The sequence below is a fragment of the Haemaphysalis longicornis genome, unplaced genomic scaffold (assembly GCF_048455015.1).
Source record: "Haemaphysalis longicornis isolate Haplotype H1 unplaced genomic scaffold, Haemaphysalis longicornis Haplotype H1 scaffold_417, whole genome shotgun sequence".
NCBI lineage: Eukaryota > Metazoa > Arthropoda > Arachnida > Ixodida > Ixodidae > Haemaphysalis > Haemaphysalis longicornis.
Window position 1 is genome coordinate 143779 of NW_027526367.1, and position 19208 is coordinate 162986.

A 19208-nucleotide genomic window follows, 5' to 3' on the forward strand; every position below is an offset into this window, starting at 1 on the left:
GCACAGCGATGACGACGACGGAAATGGGAGTATCTAGCCGCGAAGTTGACCAGTGACAGCCGATCGGGCAGCCATGGCCTATGTGACGTCCCTTAGGCCATGCATGATGAGGACAAGTGAAGAGAGAGCGGTTGGTTTTTCCACGTCTTTCACATCGATTTGCGCGCTCACCGCTTCACGTGCACGTGTAATATTTGGCTCAGGTATTCCTGGCAGTGTAATCTAAACGTCGCGCAGGTTTACTTGCACTGATCAAAGAGTGTTGCAGGGTCCCTTTAAGGCCTTGTTTGTTTTTGTTTTGTTTTGTTTTTGCAGCTAGGGGCCGATGCTTTGTGAATTGTAGGCTTGCTGTGTTCTCTTCCACGAACTTTTGTTTTGTAAGGTCATCTTTTTGTTTGCATTGTTTTCTAGGCACCAGACAGCCTTGCCACCTTTCAAGTGGGCATTATGCAAGTTGTCGCATCACAGCTCACACAGTGTGGAATGCGGGATCCCCTGGCAGTGCCGGCTTTGCCGACGTCTTCAGAAAACGCTTCTGCAGCAACAGGGTGCGTGAAAATTGCCATAGGGGCGTGCATTTGCGGGAAGATGCAAATATCAGGGATTGAAGGGCTGTACGCATTGGAGCAGGCCAAGGAGCCAGGAACACCCGGAATATCGACATTTTTCGAACTGCGGGAACACACAAGCTTGTCATTTCTCATTAATTTCCCTCCGCAGATTTTGTATTCATGCATTATATGCGTGATGTATGTGGCACGTTTCTGCTGCACCTTGGTGATCATGTCACCACGGAGCAGCGGACGGCCAGAGTAATGTGAAAATGCACCTGTGGTGCCAGGCTCTTCTTTTTCTTTTTTCAGTTTTCGCAATGTTGGATTTGCAGCGAGCTTTTAATGTGAATACGAATGATTTTCTGCCCCCCCCCCCTCCTCCAGCATGTTTGTTCTTTTCATTTTTTTCATGTGCTCCTACCAAACAAAGGTCGCCTGCACCTGTCTTGGTAAATGTCAGTAATTAGCTAAACAAAAGAAATCGTGGCGATAATGCACAAAAGCCCGTTGTTTCTGGGTGGAATGGCAGCTACTATCTCACCGTGACACACAATTACGTAGGCGCAAAAGCCACCGATGTTAAAACTGTGGCCTGTGCATTCTAATCTTTATGCTCATATTTCCGTTCATCGCAGGAATGGCAACTGCCAACTGCACTTTTGTTTCCCTCTGAATCATCAGTCTCCACAGTGGTAGTTGAAGCCTTCGGTACCGTACAATACCGTACAATAAATTTCGCACTGGTGACCTCTAGCTTACCACTGCAGTGCTTGACTGTGATCACCAAGTTTGTGAGACCATAAGTTACGCGGCCACAGAGCTTCTTAACAGATCTAAACTATGGTGCCGCTGATACAAACCTTGCATTTGTGCACATTTCAGGGAGGACAGCAGACCAAGTTCGACTACAGACAGTGGACAGACCAGTGAGCTTCTTCGTTTTTAAATTCTTTCTAATGTTTTTCTCTTTCCAGCTCTCTCCTCCTTTTTGTTGTTGTAATGTGCGAGACATTTTTGGCTAGGACATGCACGTCTGAACTGCTGGGCTGACAATGTTGCCGCAAAACATGTGCCTGATAACATCGAGCCACTACAGCCTGCCTGGGGTTGGGGGGAATACCTACGCAGTGCCTGCTGACACCGTGCTTTTTCGACGCACAAAATTTGCATACTCTGAGGGCATTTCAAAAATTCCTGTTGATAGCTGCACAAGTGGCGTGCTAACGCATTGCTGAGTGAGCCAGACCTCATAACAAGGTGTAATAATGACAGGGAAAATTAGATTGAAGTGAACTTTGCTAGTTGTAACGAGAATTTTCTTTTTAACATCTTCATGCGCAATTGGGCCTGTTCAACTGGACCACGTTCGGTTGGCTAGAGCAGTTATTGGGACCAGTTAGCATGCTAAAGGCTAATGGCCAAGGCACCATCAGTAGCGTGTCTCAAGGCACTCATTTTTCCACGGTGCAGTGGTTTCGGCAGGCTTCCAAAACAATGTGGTCATATAAAAAGCTCCATTATGTCCTTGAATGCTTTTCTGAAATTGCGAAAGGAAAATTTTGAATTACTTGGGGTGCGTTCCCCAAAACCTTTCGAGATGAGCTGGTAGGAATCACCTATGTCACAATCTACCAATGTAGTGGATGGCACAAGTGATTGTCTTGGGATGCAAAAAAAAAAAAAAAAGAAAGAAAGAAGAAGCTAATCGTTAATTGGGAGGCCAAATTGATGGTCAAGTTTCGGTTGTATCTATCAGAAACAAAGGACAAATCGCCACAGGATTAAAGGGCCCATGTAGACAAAATACGAGTTTGTACAAGATTTCATGTTTTGTAGTGCTTGTCCCTCAGTGCTTGTTCGGAAGCAAACGATGCTTTATTCACTGACAAATGAATAAATTTAAGTTAAAATTTCAATTCTTTCGCCAAATTATGTGTTTTTTTGGTGTACACAATGACATCACAAGAGCAGGTCTTCAAGCTAAACCTATAAAAAAAAAGTATGCTGCAGAGCATGCTTACCGTTTGTAAACCTAGATGGTGCCACCATACCCCGGCGGGCCGTTTTCTGCCTTTGCTTTGTTTTTGACCCTATTATTGTACTTGGCTTGTTTTTGTGAAGGTAGAAAAAATTCATTTCGTGAAACATGGTGTTCACTTCACAAATATGGCCACGCAAGACAACCGTCACTTCCTCCGATTGGCCAGTGTTGTCTGAGACAACCCCAAAGTGCCGCAGTGCTGTACAGCTAAAACAACCATTGTGTGCGCAGTACCAACAGCAGTATGCATCGGTACTTCTATATTTACGCGTACTTTCGTAACTTCGACTGTTTACCCCACCATTCTTACTGCTATAATAGGGATGTGCCCTAAATTTGAGTGCAAATAGCTCGTTCAGCAAGCTTGCCATGCCGAATTTGCGTCTGCTTTTGCCGGCCTCAGCCAATTGCACAGCTGGCCACATATGACATCATAGGTTCTGTTGCGGGAAATTAGCTAGTGGGTTGCATGGCCATTCCTCTTTTTTCCTAATTATGTAGCTTATTTGAGTGAAGTTTACGTTAAAAGTGGTGTCAGTATGATACTAACGAGGCAATCTTTCAAATAAACCAAACTTGCGTTTTGTCTGCATGGCCCCTTTAATGATAAGCTCATTGTATTGTGTATATGCAACTGAGGTGACATTCTATGTCAAACAAGCAGAAAAAAGGCTAGCAGTTTTCTTGAATGTGTGTAAGTTCTTATGCCAACATTGTGTAGTGCAGTTGTGCCAAATGTTCCAATTGTGCCAAATTTGGCTGTGCCAAAATGTTAAGGGGGGCTTGTACTAAAGCACGTTACCTTGCTTTTCATTTTCCAGATACATTGCAGCTGCAGTCACCACCGCCCTCATGGGAAATTCCTAACAACAATACAGCTGTGGTCGCTGTCAGGGTATGACAAGTGCTACGGGAGACATTTGCTGGCTCTCAAATTTTGTTTGTAGTTGTAGGGCGGTTATTTTCAGTGATCAGAGCCTGTGATGTAGTACAAGGATATTCAAGCATTTGCTAACGTAGTCACTTGAAATCATAAGAACAAAAAGTGCAGCAGCAGCTTGGGAGCTGTAACGCCGCGGGTTTCATTCCTGGTGGTGGGTGCATTTCTGGCATAGGTTATGTAAGCGGTGAACAGAAATTCCCATGTTTACGAAATTTAGAGTGCGTTTATGATCCTCCAATGGTCTTGACTAGTTCATGGGTGTCCAACTACGGAGGGAGCACCGCATAGAGTACTTATAAAGCGCGAGACACGCACAATGAGAGAACGCGATTGGAATGCAACTGATCGGGACGACGGTCGCACAGGCCCGGTTTTCATCTCGTGAGCTAATCGTGCGAGCCTCACGATGCAATCGTACAATCGTGCGATTATCATACGATCGTACAGATGCAATCGTACGATTGTTGCGAGCATCATGCGGCCGCAGTCAATGAGATCACAAAGGTGTCATCATAATGAAGTCACTCTAATACTTTGAAAGCTTCTTTCAAAGCCCCGAGGAGGCGCTAGTGGCTGTTCCATGTATTTTAAAGGGCCGGACCACCGATTTTTGTCGCGTATATATTCTCTAGCTCATATGAAAGCCAGCGTTTTATATAGCCCGGTAACCACAAGCAATTTATAAAAGAAATCGAGGAAATAATTTTAATTTGGCAGCAAACTTCCTGAAATCGGAAGGGTGGCGGTTCGTAGTGTCGAAACTTGACACTACAATATGTGTCCCAGTCACGTGACCTGCCAACCTAGCAGCTACTGTAACTGCTGAAACGTTTATTCACTTATTGAAGACCTTTTAACACAAGCATATGTATAAGTTTAAATTGTATATGTGTTTTTAAACATTATTTTGAAAACTTTCAAGACGCGCTGCCGCCGCCTCTGGGTTGCTCTGAGCCACGCTGAGCCACGCCCAGAATCAAAGGCAGCGTTCAGTAAACAGACCCAGTAAAGGAGCTTTGACGATTCTGCCTGAGTCAGGGGCGTTTCTTCTGCCGAAATATTCAACTTCAGTTTCCAAATACGTCATCGGCAGCTTAAAAAAAAAAAAGAAAGAAAGGACGCCCCCGGAGAGAATAGAACCACCGACCTCTACAACGTGAAGCCAGATTCTACTTATTGTCCATCCCAACGGATGGTGCCTTCGTGCAAAATAGACTAGTGAATTAAAACAAAAAACACATAGAGGAATAAGAAAGCCTGCGATTCACACTTTTTAAGGTGGGGACAAGTTTTTAAATATCTCTTTTCATCTCGCATACAGCGAAAAGTATGTTGCCACGCTACTGTATGTCATGGTTGCCAGCCTTATTTTTGGGAGGACACATACGGCTCGTAGATATAAAAATTTCAATTTAAAAAGTTCCAGGGCGTTATGAGCAAAACCGTCTCTCATTAAGGTGCTTTAAAGGATGCCCTTTCATTTGGAATAGAGAACATATACTCGACAAAAATCGGTTGTCTGTCCTTTTAAGGGAAGCAGCGCGGGGGCGCCCTGGCATGCTCTCTTCTAATCCGCTTCTACAAAGGAAGAAGGGGCTCTTGCCATTTTTTTCTACCTTCTATATATATATTTTTTTCAGAAGCGGTTTGTCTTAGTGGGTTGAAGGCTCATGGCTTCGCGAAGTTGGTGGTGACAAAAAACTCTAGTGAACACTTCAGAGTAGCAGAGAAGATAGAGACAACGCGGCACACATCATATATGAATAGTGACACTACAGACACCTGGTCTGTGTTTGTCCAGGTGTCTGTTTTAGATGCGAACGCATCTCATTCACTCGCCTTGTCCCTGCATCCATCCGGCGTTGTTGTCGGCGTTGTCGGTGTCCACCCCTCCCCCATTCTCCTCGCTGCGCCAGCTGCGCTCTCCGCCGCTCACCCCCTCTCCTCTCCGATAGCGAACACTCTCTCGCAAGGGGAATTGGCTTGGCTTGGCTTAGATTGGATTAAAGTGGATTGTGTTGGATTGTGTTGCGTCATAGACGCTCTGGCGCCGGCGTGTGTGCAGCAAGGCTCTCTCTCTCCACGGTCTCCTCTCCTTCGGGCGCGCTGCGCATATAACCGGTGTGCCGCTCTCCGGCGGCCTTTCGGTCGACGGTTGCTCTCCGCTTGCGCTTGAACCCCCCTCAGCGTCGCAACACACCAGGGTTCCCGCGAGGGGAGGTGGGTGTAATTTTTGTCACTGACCAGGTGTCTGGTCAGTGACAATACAGACACCTGGACAATACAGACATACTATGTTCCCAGCAGTACCAACAGCATGGACGAGTGAAATTGTCAGTGCTATTTGTCCCCGCACAGCTTTCCTGAACACATAAAATGCAGTGTATAACGTAATAGCACTACAGTAAAACCTGGATATAACGAAGTGAATAAAAATTCGCCATTTTTTGTTACATGCAGGTTTTCGTTACATGCAGGTTTCGAGTTAAAAGGCTCCCGTAAACGAAGCAGGAACTAAATCAAAATGCTAGTCATCAGGGATAGTGAATTCACCCGTGAAGGATTCATTCCACAGTGAAAAACTACGTGATTTGTTCCTGCTGCTTTCCCACGGGCTTAGTCACTACACGGCACTCCAAAGAAGCAAGGTTCCTTACCCCCGTATTCAAACGTAACTTAAGTATCTTTTTTGCCTTTTGCTTCTTCTTCTTCCTCACCGGCAAAGACGGCATTTAAAATTGCAAGCTTCTCTTGAAAAGACATGACTTTTTGTTTTCTGACAGCAGAACTCATCACCGACGAAGAGACACCACAGATAGCAGTGGAGACTCGCGACTACACGCCGACAGGCCAGGCCGAGCACCTAACCAACACCGTGCTGACAGTGGAAGCACACAGTATATATAGTTTGCGGTGCGGGCAAAGTTCACTAAATTAGTGCATTTCCCCAGCCGATTTTTCAGGAAAAGTAAAAAAAAAAAAAAAAACTGGATTATCAGCGTAACAAATTCGTTACATCCAGGTTTAACTGTATTCATTTTTACTTCAAGTTGATAAATGTTTTCTTTTCCTGCTCGAATTTCTCGCGCACCTATCTAATCGAACGGGGTGTGCCTAAAGAGCAGGGCAACCATGGAGCGTAAACAGTGGGTGGACCGATGCTAACGGTGCATCGCATGCCCGCATCGAAGCATGTGTCTCAGATTCACATGTGCCGCGCTGTCCACTCAGCTGAACAGTGCCTTGGCTCTGTTTCGACAACACACAAGGGATCTAGATTGATCCCCACGACGTGCAGAGTCATTGAGGAATCATCTAATTCCGGTCCACCCCTGCACCATAAAGCTGCTAACAATGGGTCGTCAGGTGTGTGTTTCCCCAAAAGGAATGCATAGTATGGTGCATACTGCTGTAGACGCCAACGTTAGGATTAATTGGCTTCCCCCACCCCAATCGAATTGACATTCAGTGTTCCCAAAAGTTCACAGGCTGGCCATTGGGGTGCTGGTCGCTTAAAGTAATTTCTTCTTTTGCAGATTTTTCCCGAGTTTATTTACTACTGTCGCACTTTTAGTGCGTTTTGCAGCATTCGCACGGTGAGAAATCTTTCTTGTGTGTTTATTACTTGCACACATGGGCCAGCTTTGGCAATGCATGCAGCTTTGCAGTGGAAGTACACGATGGGCCGATTATTGCTTTTGGGGATTCGCAGCCTAACATCTAAAATTTGCAAGCCCTCAGAAGGACGGCAGCTGATGATTGTATAAAGCAGCAGTGCTTCATCATATAAAATGTGATATTTTTGCAGTGCAACTTAGACATAGGTGTGTCTAAATTTTTTGCTGTCTGTTATCTGCAGAGTAAGCATGTGTCAGCATACCGTATTTGCACGAATATAACGAGTTTTTTTTTCGAAATTACGTGCTCCAAAATGCACCTTGCGTTATATTCGGAATCGAGTTCAGCCACGAGGCGCGCGAGTCTGGAGAAAGTGGAGAAAGCCATCCCAGTTGAAGGAAACGAGAAACGGGAACATTGCGCCAAGTGAAAAGAGGAAAACCGAATCTGGAAAAAACTCGTTGCCCTTGTGACGCACACGCAAAAACACGGCGCGAGAGGAGCGCGAGGGCGAGGCGCGAGCGGGATGAGGGAGAGGGCGAGAGCGAAGGTCACCGGTCGCCCCTTGCCGCTGCCGCCGAGGTGAGGTGGTGTATCGTGTTCTGCACATCGTCAGCGTCGCGCCAAACGGAACTCGAATTTCTTTGTTCCGCGTCTGTTGAAGTGCCTTTTTTCCCTGTTTTTTCGTCTCGAGAGCCGTTCGCGTTTCGTGTGTTACGCGCACCCACGGACCTCACATGGAGGAGATTACTCAGTACGATGCATCCTTTAAGAAGAAGGCAATCCTCCTGTCCGAAGACGTCGGCAACTCGTGTGCGGCGCAATGCCTCGGAGTGAACAAATCGACAATCCGGGGATGGAGGAAAAACCGCGATCGGATCTTCCGTGCCGCCCCTACTCGGAAGGCCTTCCGTGGACCGAAGAGCGGTCATTACCCTGATCTAGAAAAGGGACTCGCAGAGTTCGTACGGGAACGTCGCCGCCAATTCTTGCCCGTGAATGCGGAAACGATTCAGTTGAAAGTGAGGGAGCTTGCGCGAGAGGCTGGTCTCTCTCGTGACACCTTCAAGGCTAGTCGCTCTTGGGTCCAGAAGTTCATGCGTCGCGCTGGTTTTTCACTTCATCGGAGAACCTCAATATGCCAAAAGCTCCCAGCCGACTACGAACAAAAGCTGATAGCATTCCAACGTCATGTGATCTGCTTACGCACAGTCCGCAAGTACCTGATCGGTCAGATCGACAATGCGGACGAAACGCCGATCTTCTTGGATATGCCGTCCAACTACGCCGTGGACGTTCGTGGCACAAAGGAGGTGCGCCTCCGTACAACGGGGAACGAGAAGACTCGAGTGACGGCAATGCTGGCGTGCACGGCTGACGGTCACAAGCTGCCGCCCTTCAAAAGGAAGACAATCCCGAAGAATGAGATTTTCCCTCCCCGCATGCACATTAGGTGCAACGAGAAGGGCTGGATGGGCAGTGCGATGATGCGCGAGTGGCTTCGCGTCGTGTGGGACAACCGCCCGGGTGCGGTGTTGGCAAAGACGTCCATGCTCGTGCTGGACGCCTTCAGGGGACACTTGACTGATGAAGTCAAGAACGCCATCAGGGAGGCCAAGAGCGACCTCGTGGTGATTCCCGGGGGCATGACTTCACAACTGCAGCCTCTCGATGTTTGCATCAACAAATTCTTCAAGGATCGCGTGCAAAGAGAGTACGAGGAGTGGCTGGCCGAGAATAACAAGGCGCTCACACCGACGGGACGCGTCAAGCGGGCGTCGATCTCGCAAGTCGCCCAGTGGATCGCGAATGCATGGGAGGCTATGCCGCGCTCAATTGTGTCGGGCGCCTTCCTCAAGTGTTGCATCTCCAACAACATTGATGGCACGAACGACGACGCGATCTTCACGGACAGTGACAAGGAGATCAGCAGCGACGACGAGTAGAATAAAAACGAAAAACGTACATCGACTTTCGGTCTCTTTTCACTTTTTTGTGTTCTCAAGAGTTCGCGTTATAATAGTAATAATATTTTCCTTTCTTTTTTATGCCGTCAAAATCTACCCTCGCATCGCGTTATATTCGTGCAAATACGGTAAGCTTCTAAGAATCAGATTGCTCCTTGTATCTGACCTATGCATAGTGAACACATTTAGAGTGAAACGGGTCTTGAAATATGTTGGCTGTAGTCCCCTAGAATGGAATGAAGAAAAGGGGAGCTTCAAGGGGAACAGCGACGGACAAAGTAGAGGTGCTGCTTTGTGCGCCCTCTGCAGCATGCACTTGTTGCAATTGCTCCCCTCCGACCACTGGGGAGAAAGGCACAAGGGGTTGCGTTGTTTGTACGAGTGAGGGGCTCCTGGATAGGGCAGCCAAAGGTACAGTCACTGACTTCAAGACCCTTGTCTGTAGTGTTTTTACTTACACACTTCAATAAACTCCTTTTTCTTCCTAAACAAACAAAAAAAAAGGCACGTGTGCGAAAAAAGCTAATTTTAACGAGGCTGCCATTGAAAGTGGTAACAACAGAGTTCTCCACTGAGGGGTTGAATCACGTTCCCACAGTGCAGATGAAATGCCAAGCTGCTGGAGAAGGTGAACTCTGTGATTCTCTTAAAATTGCACTTATTTAAAATTGGCGTGCGGGCGGCTGGGGTGTCTCGGAGCAGGAGCCACAGCGGGAGGCTGTTGTGGTGATGTACACCAGGAGGCATTTTGGGGTTGAGAGCTACAGATCGTGTGGGCAAGGGGGTCCTCAGTAACCTTTAAGGGACCCTGCAACACTTTCGATGAATGCTTTCGCTCTTTCCTTCACATCTGGAAGCCCTGCGAAAGGCACAGTTATCGCCAGCACGGAGCGGAGCGGCACTGCGTGATTTGCTCGTCGCACCAGATACGTCTTCCGTTTCTGCTTCGCTTTTGTGGCTTTATTTTTTAAGTTGCTATCGAACAGCGTTCATTGCAGCAGCTGAACGAAAACCAGCCAACAGTCGCACCTCAATGACGTAATTTGGGCCGTCGAAGACCGTCAAGACCGGGAAAGAGAGAAAAATCTCTTGAGCGAGTTTCCAAGTCACTTGATGGGCATGAGAGCAGTAATTTCTGGCTGAGGTACTTTGCGACCCCGTAATTTAAGGGTGTGTTGGGTCATTTAAGATTTCAAAAAAAAGTTGAAAGAAGTGTTGCAGGGTCCCTTTAGGAATCTTGTACAGAGCTTCTTTTTTTCCCTCGTGTTGCCAGAAGTGTTGCATTCATGGGCAAAAACTAAACCTACGACCCAGTGAGGGGCAGCAAACCATGCTAGCTACTTTGCCTTGCGGCATTTGCAGCTTTTGCGTGCTAAAATTGGGTTGCGGCAAATCAGGGCACATCAGAAAGCCACCTCATACCTACTCTCAATTTTCTTTCTTTTTACTTCAGTCTCGCACACAGGTCTCCAGTGAGCCCGCTGTCGAGTACAAGGGCGGAGGAAGGACGCTGATATCTCTGGAGGTGTACATGGTGAAGGCGAAACCCAAAGACGTCTTCGTTGCTTCACTGAAAGGCGAGCTGCTACGCTACGACCCCGACGACGTAAGGCTTCTCTTTTTCTCCTTTTTATTTTATTTTTTTATTTTTCTCCTTTTTATTTTTCTACAGGCTCTGGTTACTGAGGAATGGTTGAGAAATTGTAGATTTCAGTTTTCTTATTGGTAATCGCTAAATATTTACTTCGGTTTGAAGGCTTCAATTGGCAATTATTTGAACAAAATGATTGTGTTTCGTATTCGCTTCAAAACTAAAATTCACCATTCGCACACGCACATGAGTGAGCACTGGAGAAACAAATTGTGGACAGATGGCATATGGCAGACAAGTGGAAGCACAGCAAGGAGCTGGGGCCACGTAAAATGGTCGTTCAACTTTTTTTTTTTTTGCTTTCCAACCAATTTTAATGAAACTTCGTGGGCTTGTTCAGTTTTCTTAGCTGATTTCAAATATCCAATTAGTTTTGATGTGAGGCAATTAGTTTCCGAGTTAATTAAATATCTTCCTTGATTGTTTTTGAGAACAATAGGTAAAAACTATTCAACAAAAAATTGCCAGCAAGGCATGAATAGATACCAGAACTTGTAGAGAATGAAATGTGGAAAGCAGGTTTTTTTTTTTTTTTTTTGCAATCACATAGAAGTTATGGGGTCGCCTTACTCGCTCAGCCTGGCAAGCGGGCTTCGCGTAGCGGCTCCTGCGCGAGAAACGTAGCGATCCCAACCCGCGGCGCGCTGAACAGCGGCCACGGCGGGTTCGGGCGAAAACAGAGACCTGAACTCTATCAAACACATTTATTAAATAACTAAAATGTACAAAAACACACTGGCTTATCTTATTATGCTAACATAAAAAATAGAAAAGGTCGGTCAGGCTTACCCGAACTGGGGGCGCTCCAACAGAGAACAAAGGGACCCTGGTCGACGGAGCGGGGGTGACCTACGTCTGTCTCTTTCGGTGGTCAGGACCCGAGAGAGCGTCCCCTCGGGTTTTTTGGCGGAAAACAGAAGACGACACCACCCCCCACTTCCTCCGCTCCCTCGACGGACAGCAGCGCGCCCCACGGGCTACGCGGCGCACGGGAAAACGAAACAGCCGTGTCTCGCCTACCGCCGCTCATGCGCGCCGCGACACCCATCGTGAGAGCGGGACCTCCTTGGAGGAATGCGGGAATAATTCAGCATTCCCACAAAGTTTACATCGATTCTTATTTCTAAGTTCGAAGTACTCCTGCTAGCCAACTAAGAATAATGCTAACTAAACAACCATAGAAACACAAAATCCAAAATCTGCTTCCCTTATTGCATGGTTTAAACATTCAGCTTCACAGTGCAAAAGAAATGACCTTCCTAGCTGCACTACATGCTGGGATGTACCTCTCGAAAATTTACTATCACTGCAATACCACTGATAGTGAAAAAGTGAGAAAATATTGAAAAATTGTTATTTTTTTGTTAAAATCTGGGTTTTTATAAGTACCTGGTACTGTTCAAAGTACAGAAGTTCCAGAGGAAAAACTGCAAATCAAGAGAAAAGTGATACCTAAAAAAGTGCTTTTTTGGTCAATTTTTCAGTCCTGAAGACCCATGTGCCCCCTTAAAGACTTTTTGGTTATCATAAACAGGGCCGGGGGCAATTGCAGGTATTTGCTGCCGGGCACTGCCCGCAGATTTATTATGTTGATGGCTGGAACTACCATTGCTATAACCAGCCTGCAACAAAGGGTGTGTGCACAGGGCTAACTGCTCTGGTAGTCACTGACTGCATTGAAGCACTCAAACTATATCTTACGAAATTTTGTACAATAAAATGCAGGTGCAGGATGGTGGAACGTACAAGATATGTACACCCAAGAGCAGACGTTTACGGACCACGAAAGCAGCAATTTTGAGTTATTTCTCTGCCGCACGGCAGCCCAGAGTACTAGGTGCGGTAGTTTTCATTAGTTCAGTACTTATATGACATCTCATGCATTCGACAGTTTGTTGGGCTGCTATAGGAAGAGAAATAGTCTAAAATTGCCATTTCCCTGGTCCGTAAACTTTTGATTGTGGCTGTACATTGCTTGTGCAAAGAACAAAAAATGGTATCTGCCCTGCGTCCCTAATTTCCCAGGGCTCTCCCATTTTTGCAGACTGGTGGCGACCACACGGGCAGCTATCCAATTGGAGGAGAGATCAGGTGCTCAGCCCTGGCTGGGGCGTGCATCTACGTTGGTCTGGAGACTGGCGAAATTGCTGCGTTCGACATCACGGTACCTCTGGCCTTGAGCATTTGCAAGGGCTGCGGAAATTCCTGTAATGGCAGCTGGCATGAATGGAAAGCATTTCCGGGAATGTCTCTGCTCTTTTCACCCAGTGGAATAGTATTTGGAAGGGAATTTAAATGTTCAAGGACCAATGTTAGCAGGAGATGCAGTGTCAGATAAGAGTCACACGTTTGAGACTTCCTACTGGCATTGGATCTTACTGCCCTTTTTTTCCAATGATAATGTAAATTTGGCATGGTTTTCACCCGTGTCCAAAGTTTTGTAGCCAGAGTTGTCCTGTGGGAACATAGGAACCGGTAAAACACAAAAGTGAAATGTGCCTTCACAGGGGCAGTTGAATGTTTTTTGTGCATCTATATGAACTTGCACGTCGCTATTTATATTTCGTCGGTATGGCGCCATTAGACGCATCAACGTTAGACACTGGATTGCACGCGTCGGAGCATTGCGTAAATCCGACTGAAACCACAGGCGCTCGCAAACCGTCCGTGCGAACGAAACCAAACGGGTTGTCAGCGAATTGTTCGGTGAACACACAATCCGCTGCTGCGAAAGGAGCAGCGGACCGTGTCACGCCACGAGCGTGATATTCGCAAGTCGGCTCCTCCGCCTACGTACACGTAGGCGCTGGCATCGAGGCGCCAACTGTCAGCGCTCATTAGCATCATGATGCACCAGTTGCTTCGCCTCTCCTAGATGGCAGCACCATCTCAAAGGAAGGCTATAAGGCGCGTTTGTCGTGCTATTCACGCGTCTGTTCATAGCGCAGTCGGGAGCGCATTTCGTGCCTCCCGTTGCGGCGAAAGAGTTCCTGGCTTGAATCCCGGCACCGCTGTGTGAAGTTTTCTGGCGATGTCATTTCCGTGACGGATATGGCATCAGTTATATCTTAGTGGACCCTGGCATAAGACACTTTCGTGCTAAAAAAAAAGTTTTTTTTCGAGCATATGAGTTTACATATGAACATATGTAAACTACACGAGTTAATAAGTGGATGAATATATGACTCAGAAGCAAACAAGTTTGAAAATCAGCTGCATCACACATGCCATGTAGCTTGTAATTGAGTGGTGCAAAAGGAGCGAACTGTGTGAGAAATGTTTAAGTCAAATATGTGCATAGTATTTTTATCGATGAGTGCAATATTCATCAATGCATGTTGTAATTGCATGCTTAAAATATACTGTCGAGGACAGAATTGTCTGGGGGGTGATTTCAGGTGTGAGAGATAATTTCTGATTGCACGGTTTAACGCACCGACGCAGCGCAGGCGATGAGGCGCGCCGTAGTGGAGGGCTCCGGATTAATTTTGACCACCTGGGGATCTTTAACGTGCGCCGAAATCTCGTACACACGGGCGTTTTTGCTTTTTGCCTCCATCAGAAAAGCGGCCGCCGCGGCCGGGAATCGAACCTGCAACCTTGTGCTCAGCAGCGCAACGCCTTAGCCACTGAGCCACCGCGGCGGGTGGCTCCGGACTGCCTTGCAGCCAATGCTTGGGAAGGGGAGTGTTTCCAAGTGGGGTGCGTCAACTTTAAAGTAGTGGGCAAACAGAGTTTGAAAATTAGGACGTGTCTCTGAGACTCTTTTTTCCGACATGTCTTATCCAGACTCATATTGAGTTCCTGATTCAATGCATTAAGGGCGTGCGAATACAGAAATTTTCAAATACGAATCAAATACGGGTAAGACAAAATACTGTTCACATATCGAATCAAATATCAAGTATGTGTGTGGTATTAAAAAGATACAAGAAGCAACAGTAGTTTTATTACCCTTCCAAAGTAAATTGTTGAAACTGCATTTTAGTAAGCTGCAGCAGGTTACATTTTTAGTTTGTCAACTGCGCTTGAGGTTACTAAGGACACACTTTTAGATGCGCAGCATCTTATAGTCGGGGCTATGTCCCTCCCTCCACCATGCGGCGTCCACACCCCCACTGCGCATGCCTGGCCAGGCACTGCTGATGATGATTGTGACAGGATGCCCCTAGGTATTGGCCAACCAAAGAATTCATCACGAGATAGCTTCGCGTTCAACCACCGTCGTCATCTTCCCGTAGGGCAACCCTGAGTAGTATGCGAGGCATTCCTCCTCTCCTCTCTGACGCTCCTCTCCTCTCCGGCATTTTCCCCCTCCTCTCCGAAGCTCCTCTCCTTTCCGGAATTGCGCAACGAATTGCAACACCTGCGGTAGCCGCTGCATACTCCACTGGGGGCGCCACTGTAGCTCCGCGTTATGAGTGACTCATTTCGCTCCCCTCATTCTCCTCCCACAATGCCGCAATGAGTCAGCGTCAACGCCAGTGTCAGTGCCGCGGACAGCGCCGTGGATAAGAGGGCTCGAGCCGTTGCCACGGAACGGCAGCGGTGACAGGCCGATCCCGAACTTCAGGCTCGTGAAGCTGAAAGGAAACGTCAACGCCGCCAAGAAGCTGCTACTGATGCAACGAGGGCTCGCACAGCTGAGCTAATGGGAACTTTAGTTGACCCCATGGCTGCTTCGCATACTACTCAGGGTTCCCCTACGGGAAGATGGCGAAATTTTTTTTAAGGAAAACAAACGAACGACGTGGCCAGCATGAGCGCAAGCTAACTGATTTTTAAGAAGTAAAGAACATTTTTGCTTGGGCATCAAAACATCTACAAAGGGTTACAAAGTACAACTGGAAAGGTGGGGAGGGGGAAATGAAAGCACATGTTTTGATAAAAACGGGCGCTAAACATGGTAATCTGTTCAGTGACTCTATATCTTTGTTTTTATGACTGAGCTACAGCGCAATCTGCACTTGACGCTTTTGTTTACCAAGCCTTCTTGCTATGAACTGCTCTTATGAATTCTATTTCGGGCGGGGCCAGCACGATTGAGCATGAGCTCACACCGTCTGCTGTGGCTAATTATTTGGCTAATTATCTGGCTAAAATTTGCCTAAAAGGCTAATTATCTCTAATTATCTTGGTAACTAATTGACTGATTAAAAAATAGTGGCATATCTCAGATCAGTGGGGAAAAAGCAGCAAGACTGCCAAGTTTCACACAGTTTGCTTAGAAATTAACGGAAGCTGTTTTAAGAGCAGTGTCCCCCCTCGTATTAACAGCACCACAGGGCTTGCCTCTCACCAATGGTGAAGGTGAGGGAAGTATCGCTGACGGTGCTAAAGTGTGTTGCCTGGTGCTGCGTGTCAGTGCACGAGTGCTTGCCCCCTTCATTGGGACGCTCGAAGTTGTGCCTCCCTGGTTTCTGTGTGCAGTCCAGAAAGAAGAACAGTTACCAATGCTTCAAGGAAGGAGTTGCGTGCATCAAGGCTGAGCGGCAGCAGAAGCTGGTGTGTGCTGTCTCCGATCGGGGCGACGTCGCAGTCTACACCAACAGCGGTGCTCTACTCTGGAGGCTTGATGGGTACCAGTTTGTGCCAACCTGCATCGGCATCAATAAACGAGGCATCTACGTGACCACACTTGATGAGAGGCTGTGCAAACTTGAGGTGAGAGAGAATACTTTATTCCCATCAAAAACGAAAAGGGGGCGGCGGCGAGGCTAAAAGCCGCCGCATTCCAGGCAGCTCGTGGTGGCCTTCATGATGAAGCCCGCCAGGCTCCTGTGCTCCTCCAACTTGGTTGCGGTAGTCAGCCACTCTCTAGTGGGGGATGCCCCAATTGGCTGGATGTTTGGGCAGTCTCACAAAATGTGGGTTTGATCTTGAGGTGCCTCACAGCGTGCACAGGTTCAAGGGGGTGTGTCTTTATGGTTTCTCGAGAGGTGTTGTGAGCAGCGTGTTTGTCTGCGCTTGTCTGAAGGTTACTTGTTCCTGCCAGCTCAGTCTGGGATGAGGTGATGGCAGAAGCCTCTTTTAGGATAAATAGGCCTCGAGTGTGAGGGTAGGCGGGTTAGGGTTGTGGACCAGGCCACTGATGTCGGGTGCCTGGAGAAGTGTTTCGTGGGCAAGCAGGTCGGCTCCTTCATTCCACGACATCCCAGTGTGCCCAGGGATCCAGTACACCCTGGCTGGTCCTTTGGTGGCAGAAAAAAGCGCTATCACGATTGTGTGGCCGGTGTTTTGGCCCAAAAGAATGCATGCTTCTTTCGAATGGGTGTGAATATTGGTGATTGTATTAGGGTCGGATTAATGAGCTGCTGCGGGGGCTATGGGGAGAATTGGGATGGCTGTGGTTGCGATGACAAATTTTGAATGGAAAGATTTGCGCCTTAAATACCCTTCCCACCATGCAGAGAGTATTAACCACCCCTTTGAAGAAGTAACATCACTTCAACAACAGAGCTGTTGTAGGTCGAGCCTTTTCGGCCGTCTTCTACATGTTGTGCATCATGGGGGGTAAAAGCAGGTTCCCGGACCCACTGACAGAGGGCGCCGTGGTCTCGCAGGGGCCACTGACATTTTACAGGGGTGGGACAGCTGCGCCATTTGCGCCATCCTGTGCTGAACCGCCCCTATTGCGCCAAAATCGTTTATCAGCACCGTCCTGTGCCGCAGAGCCCCAATTGAGCCACGAGATACGTCCGAGCGCCCAGTGTCGTGTAAGACAACTCCAAAGCGGCAGACTGCTGTGCAGCTAAAATGAGCATAGTGCACCCAGTGCCAACAGCAGTATGCATCGGTACTTCAATGTTTACGCGTATTTTCGTAACTTTCATTGTTTACCCCACCATTCTTACTGCTGGAAAATGAATGTGCGTTACATTTAAGTGCAAATAGCTTGTTCGGCAAGATTATAAGCCCTGCTTAATTTGCTTTTGCCTGCCTCGGCCAATCGCACAGCTGGGTAATGATCGACTTTATAGGTTCAGTTGTGGGAAATGAGCTAGTGGGTCGCATGGCCATTCTCTTTTTTCATAAATATATACCGTATTTATTCAAATATAATGCGAGGTTTTTTTCAAAATCCATAGTCTGAAAGTAATGCCCCACCTGATATTCGAAGCTCAGTATATATGTTTATCTGGCGATCTTTTTACTCCAAACTGCACGCTTGTGACCACCTTATAATTGAATAAATACGGTAGTCTATTTGAGTGAAGTTTACGTTAAAAGTGGTGTCAGTGTTGCCCTTACGAGGCAATCTTTCAAGTGAACTAAACATGTTTTGTCTGCATGGCCCCTTTAACCATTGCCGTTCTATTTTTTCTCACAAAGACTGTTGCATCTGAACCCGACTTGAATTTGTGGCCGGAAGTGCATAGTTGCCATCTTAGCCTCCTCAGTGGCACAGTTTTGTACAAGTAGCGCTTGTTCAGCGTTCGAGTGATAGTCTGGATCGTTTTGTCAACCTGGGCCTTCTCTTTCCTGGCCAGAGTGGAAGCGCTCACACAAGATGTCTGGATGCAGTAAAAATGTGGCGATTGAGATATTTTTTCCTCCTTTCTGCTCACCAGAATGGCATTGTGCAGGGCTTCTATGCGTGCAAGGGCAGAGCAGTGGGAATTCACTTTTACCGCAACTTTATCATCCATTGCTCTCATGACGGCAAGATATGTGCCTACTGCATCAAGGGTGAGGTGAGTTGGCAGTTACTTTGCAGCCCTTCCTTCATTAAAAGCACAAAATTGCGCTGGTTCGCAGAAATAGTATTTTGTTAGAAAAATGTCATCGTTATTGCAGAACACACTAGGGCAACGGCAGGGAAGAGGCAACGCATTCAGGGTTCCTTGTAAGGGGGGTGAAGGGAACAAAATTTAAAAAATGTGGACATAAGGTATACCCAAAGCAATCACGGATGTCCGTGGAACGTCCGAAAAACATCTGAACATCCAATGCCAAGTTTGGATGGCCACTGTACGTCCATTTTCGGATGTACAGTGGACATCCAGCAACGGCTGTACATGTGGTATACATTTCCTAATGTCCGAAGGACGTGTAATTATAAGGGTGCTGCTGCCCCACTTTGCACCAAGAAAATCAACAATCATGCTTAGTTGCGCACTCTATGCACACTACATACGACACTGGTTAGGCTGTTGCACCATGAGCTGGGAGACGAAGGCTTCACTGGTTTGCTAAGTCATTGGTGGCCATCAATTCAATTTTCCGCCCTGAGAAAAGATTTGCTTCGTATTGTACCCAGCTACCTGAAGCTTTGTACGTTCTGGGTGCAGCAAACTGTAAAGAAGAAAAAAATTTCACCATCTTCCCGTAGGGGAACCCTGAGTAGTATGCGAAGCAGCCATGGGGTAGATTCAAGTGCCCATTAGTTTTCAGTTCGTCGTTTCCATTAGGTTGAGGTACGTAGCTACCGTTA

General features: G+C 47.2%; 1 protein-coding gene across 5 annotated transcripts in view; it reads left to right on the forward strand.

The window, feature by feature from the left end:
- LOC144137608 (uncharacterized) overlaps positions 1–19208 on the forward strand; it is a 119186-nt gene that overhangs the window by 88181 nt on the left and 11797 nt on the right. For 4 of the 5 annotated variants that reach the window (XM_077669540.1, XM_077669543.1, XM_077669545.1 and 1 more), the window contains 8 exons: positions 412–548; positions 1437–1480; positions 3417–3490; positions 7075–7134; positions 10577–10729; positions 12819–12938; positions 16205–16438; positions 18346–18468. In XM_077669540.1, the coding sequence (XP_077525666.1) occupies positions 412–548; positions 1437–1480; positions 3417–3490; positions 7075–7134; positions 10577–10729; positions 12819–12938; positions 16205–16438; positions 18346–18468 (945 nt within the window). The remainder of the gene's footprint in view (positions 1–411; positions 549–1436; positions 1481–3416; positions 3491–7074; positions 7135–10576; positions 10730–12818; positions 12939–16204; positions 16439–18345; positions 18469–19208) is intronic. The other variant, XM_077669544.1, reaches the window with a different exon arrangement.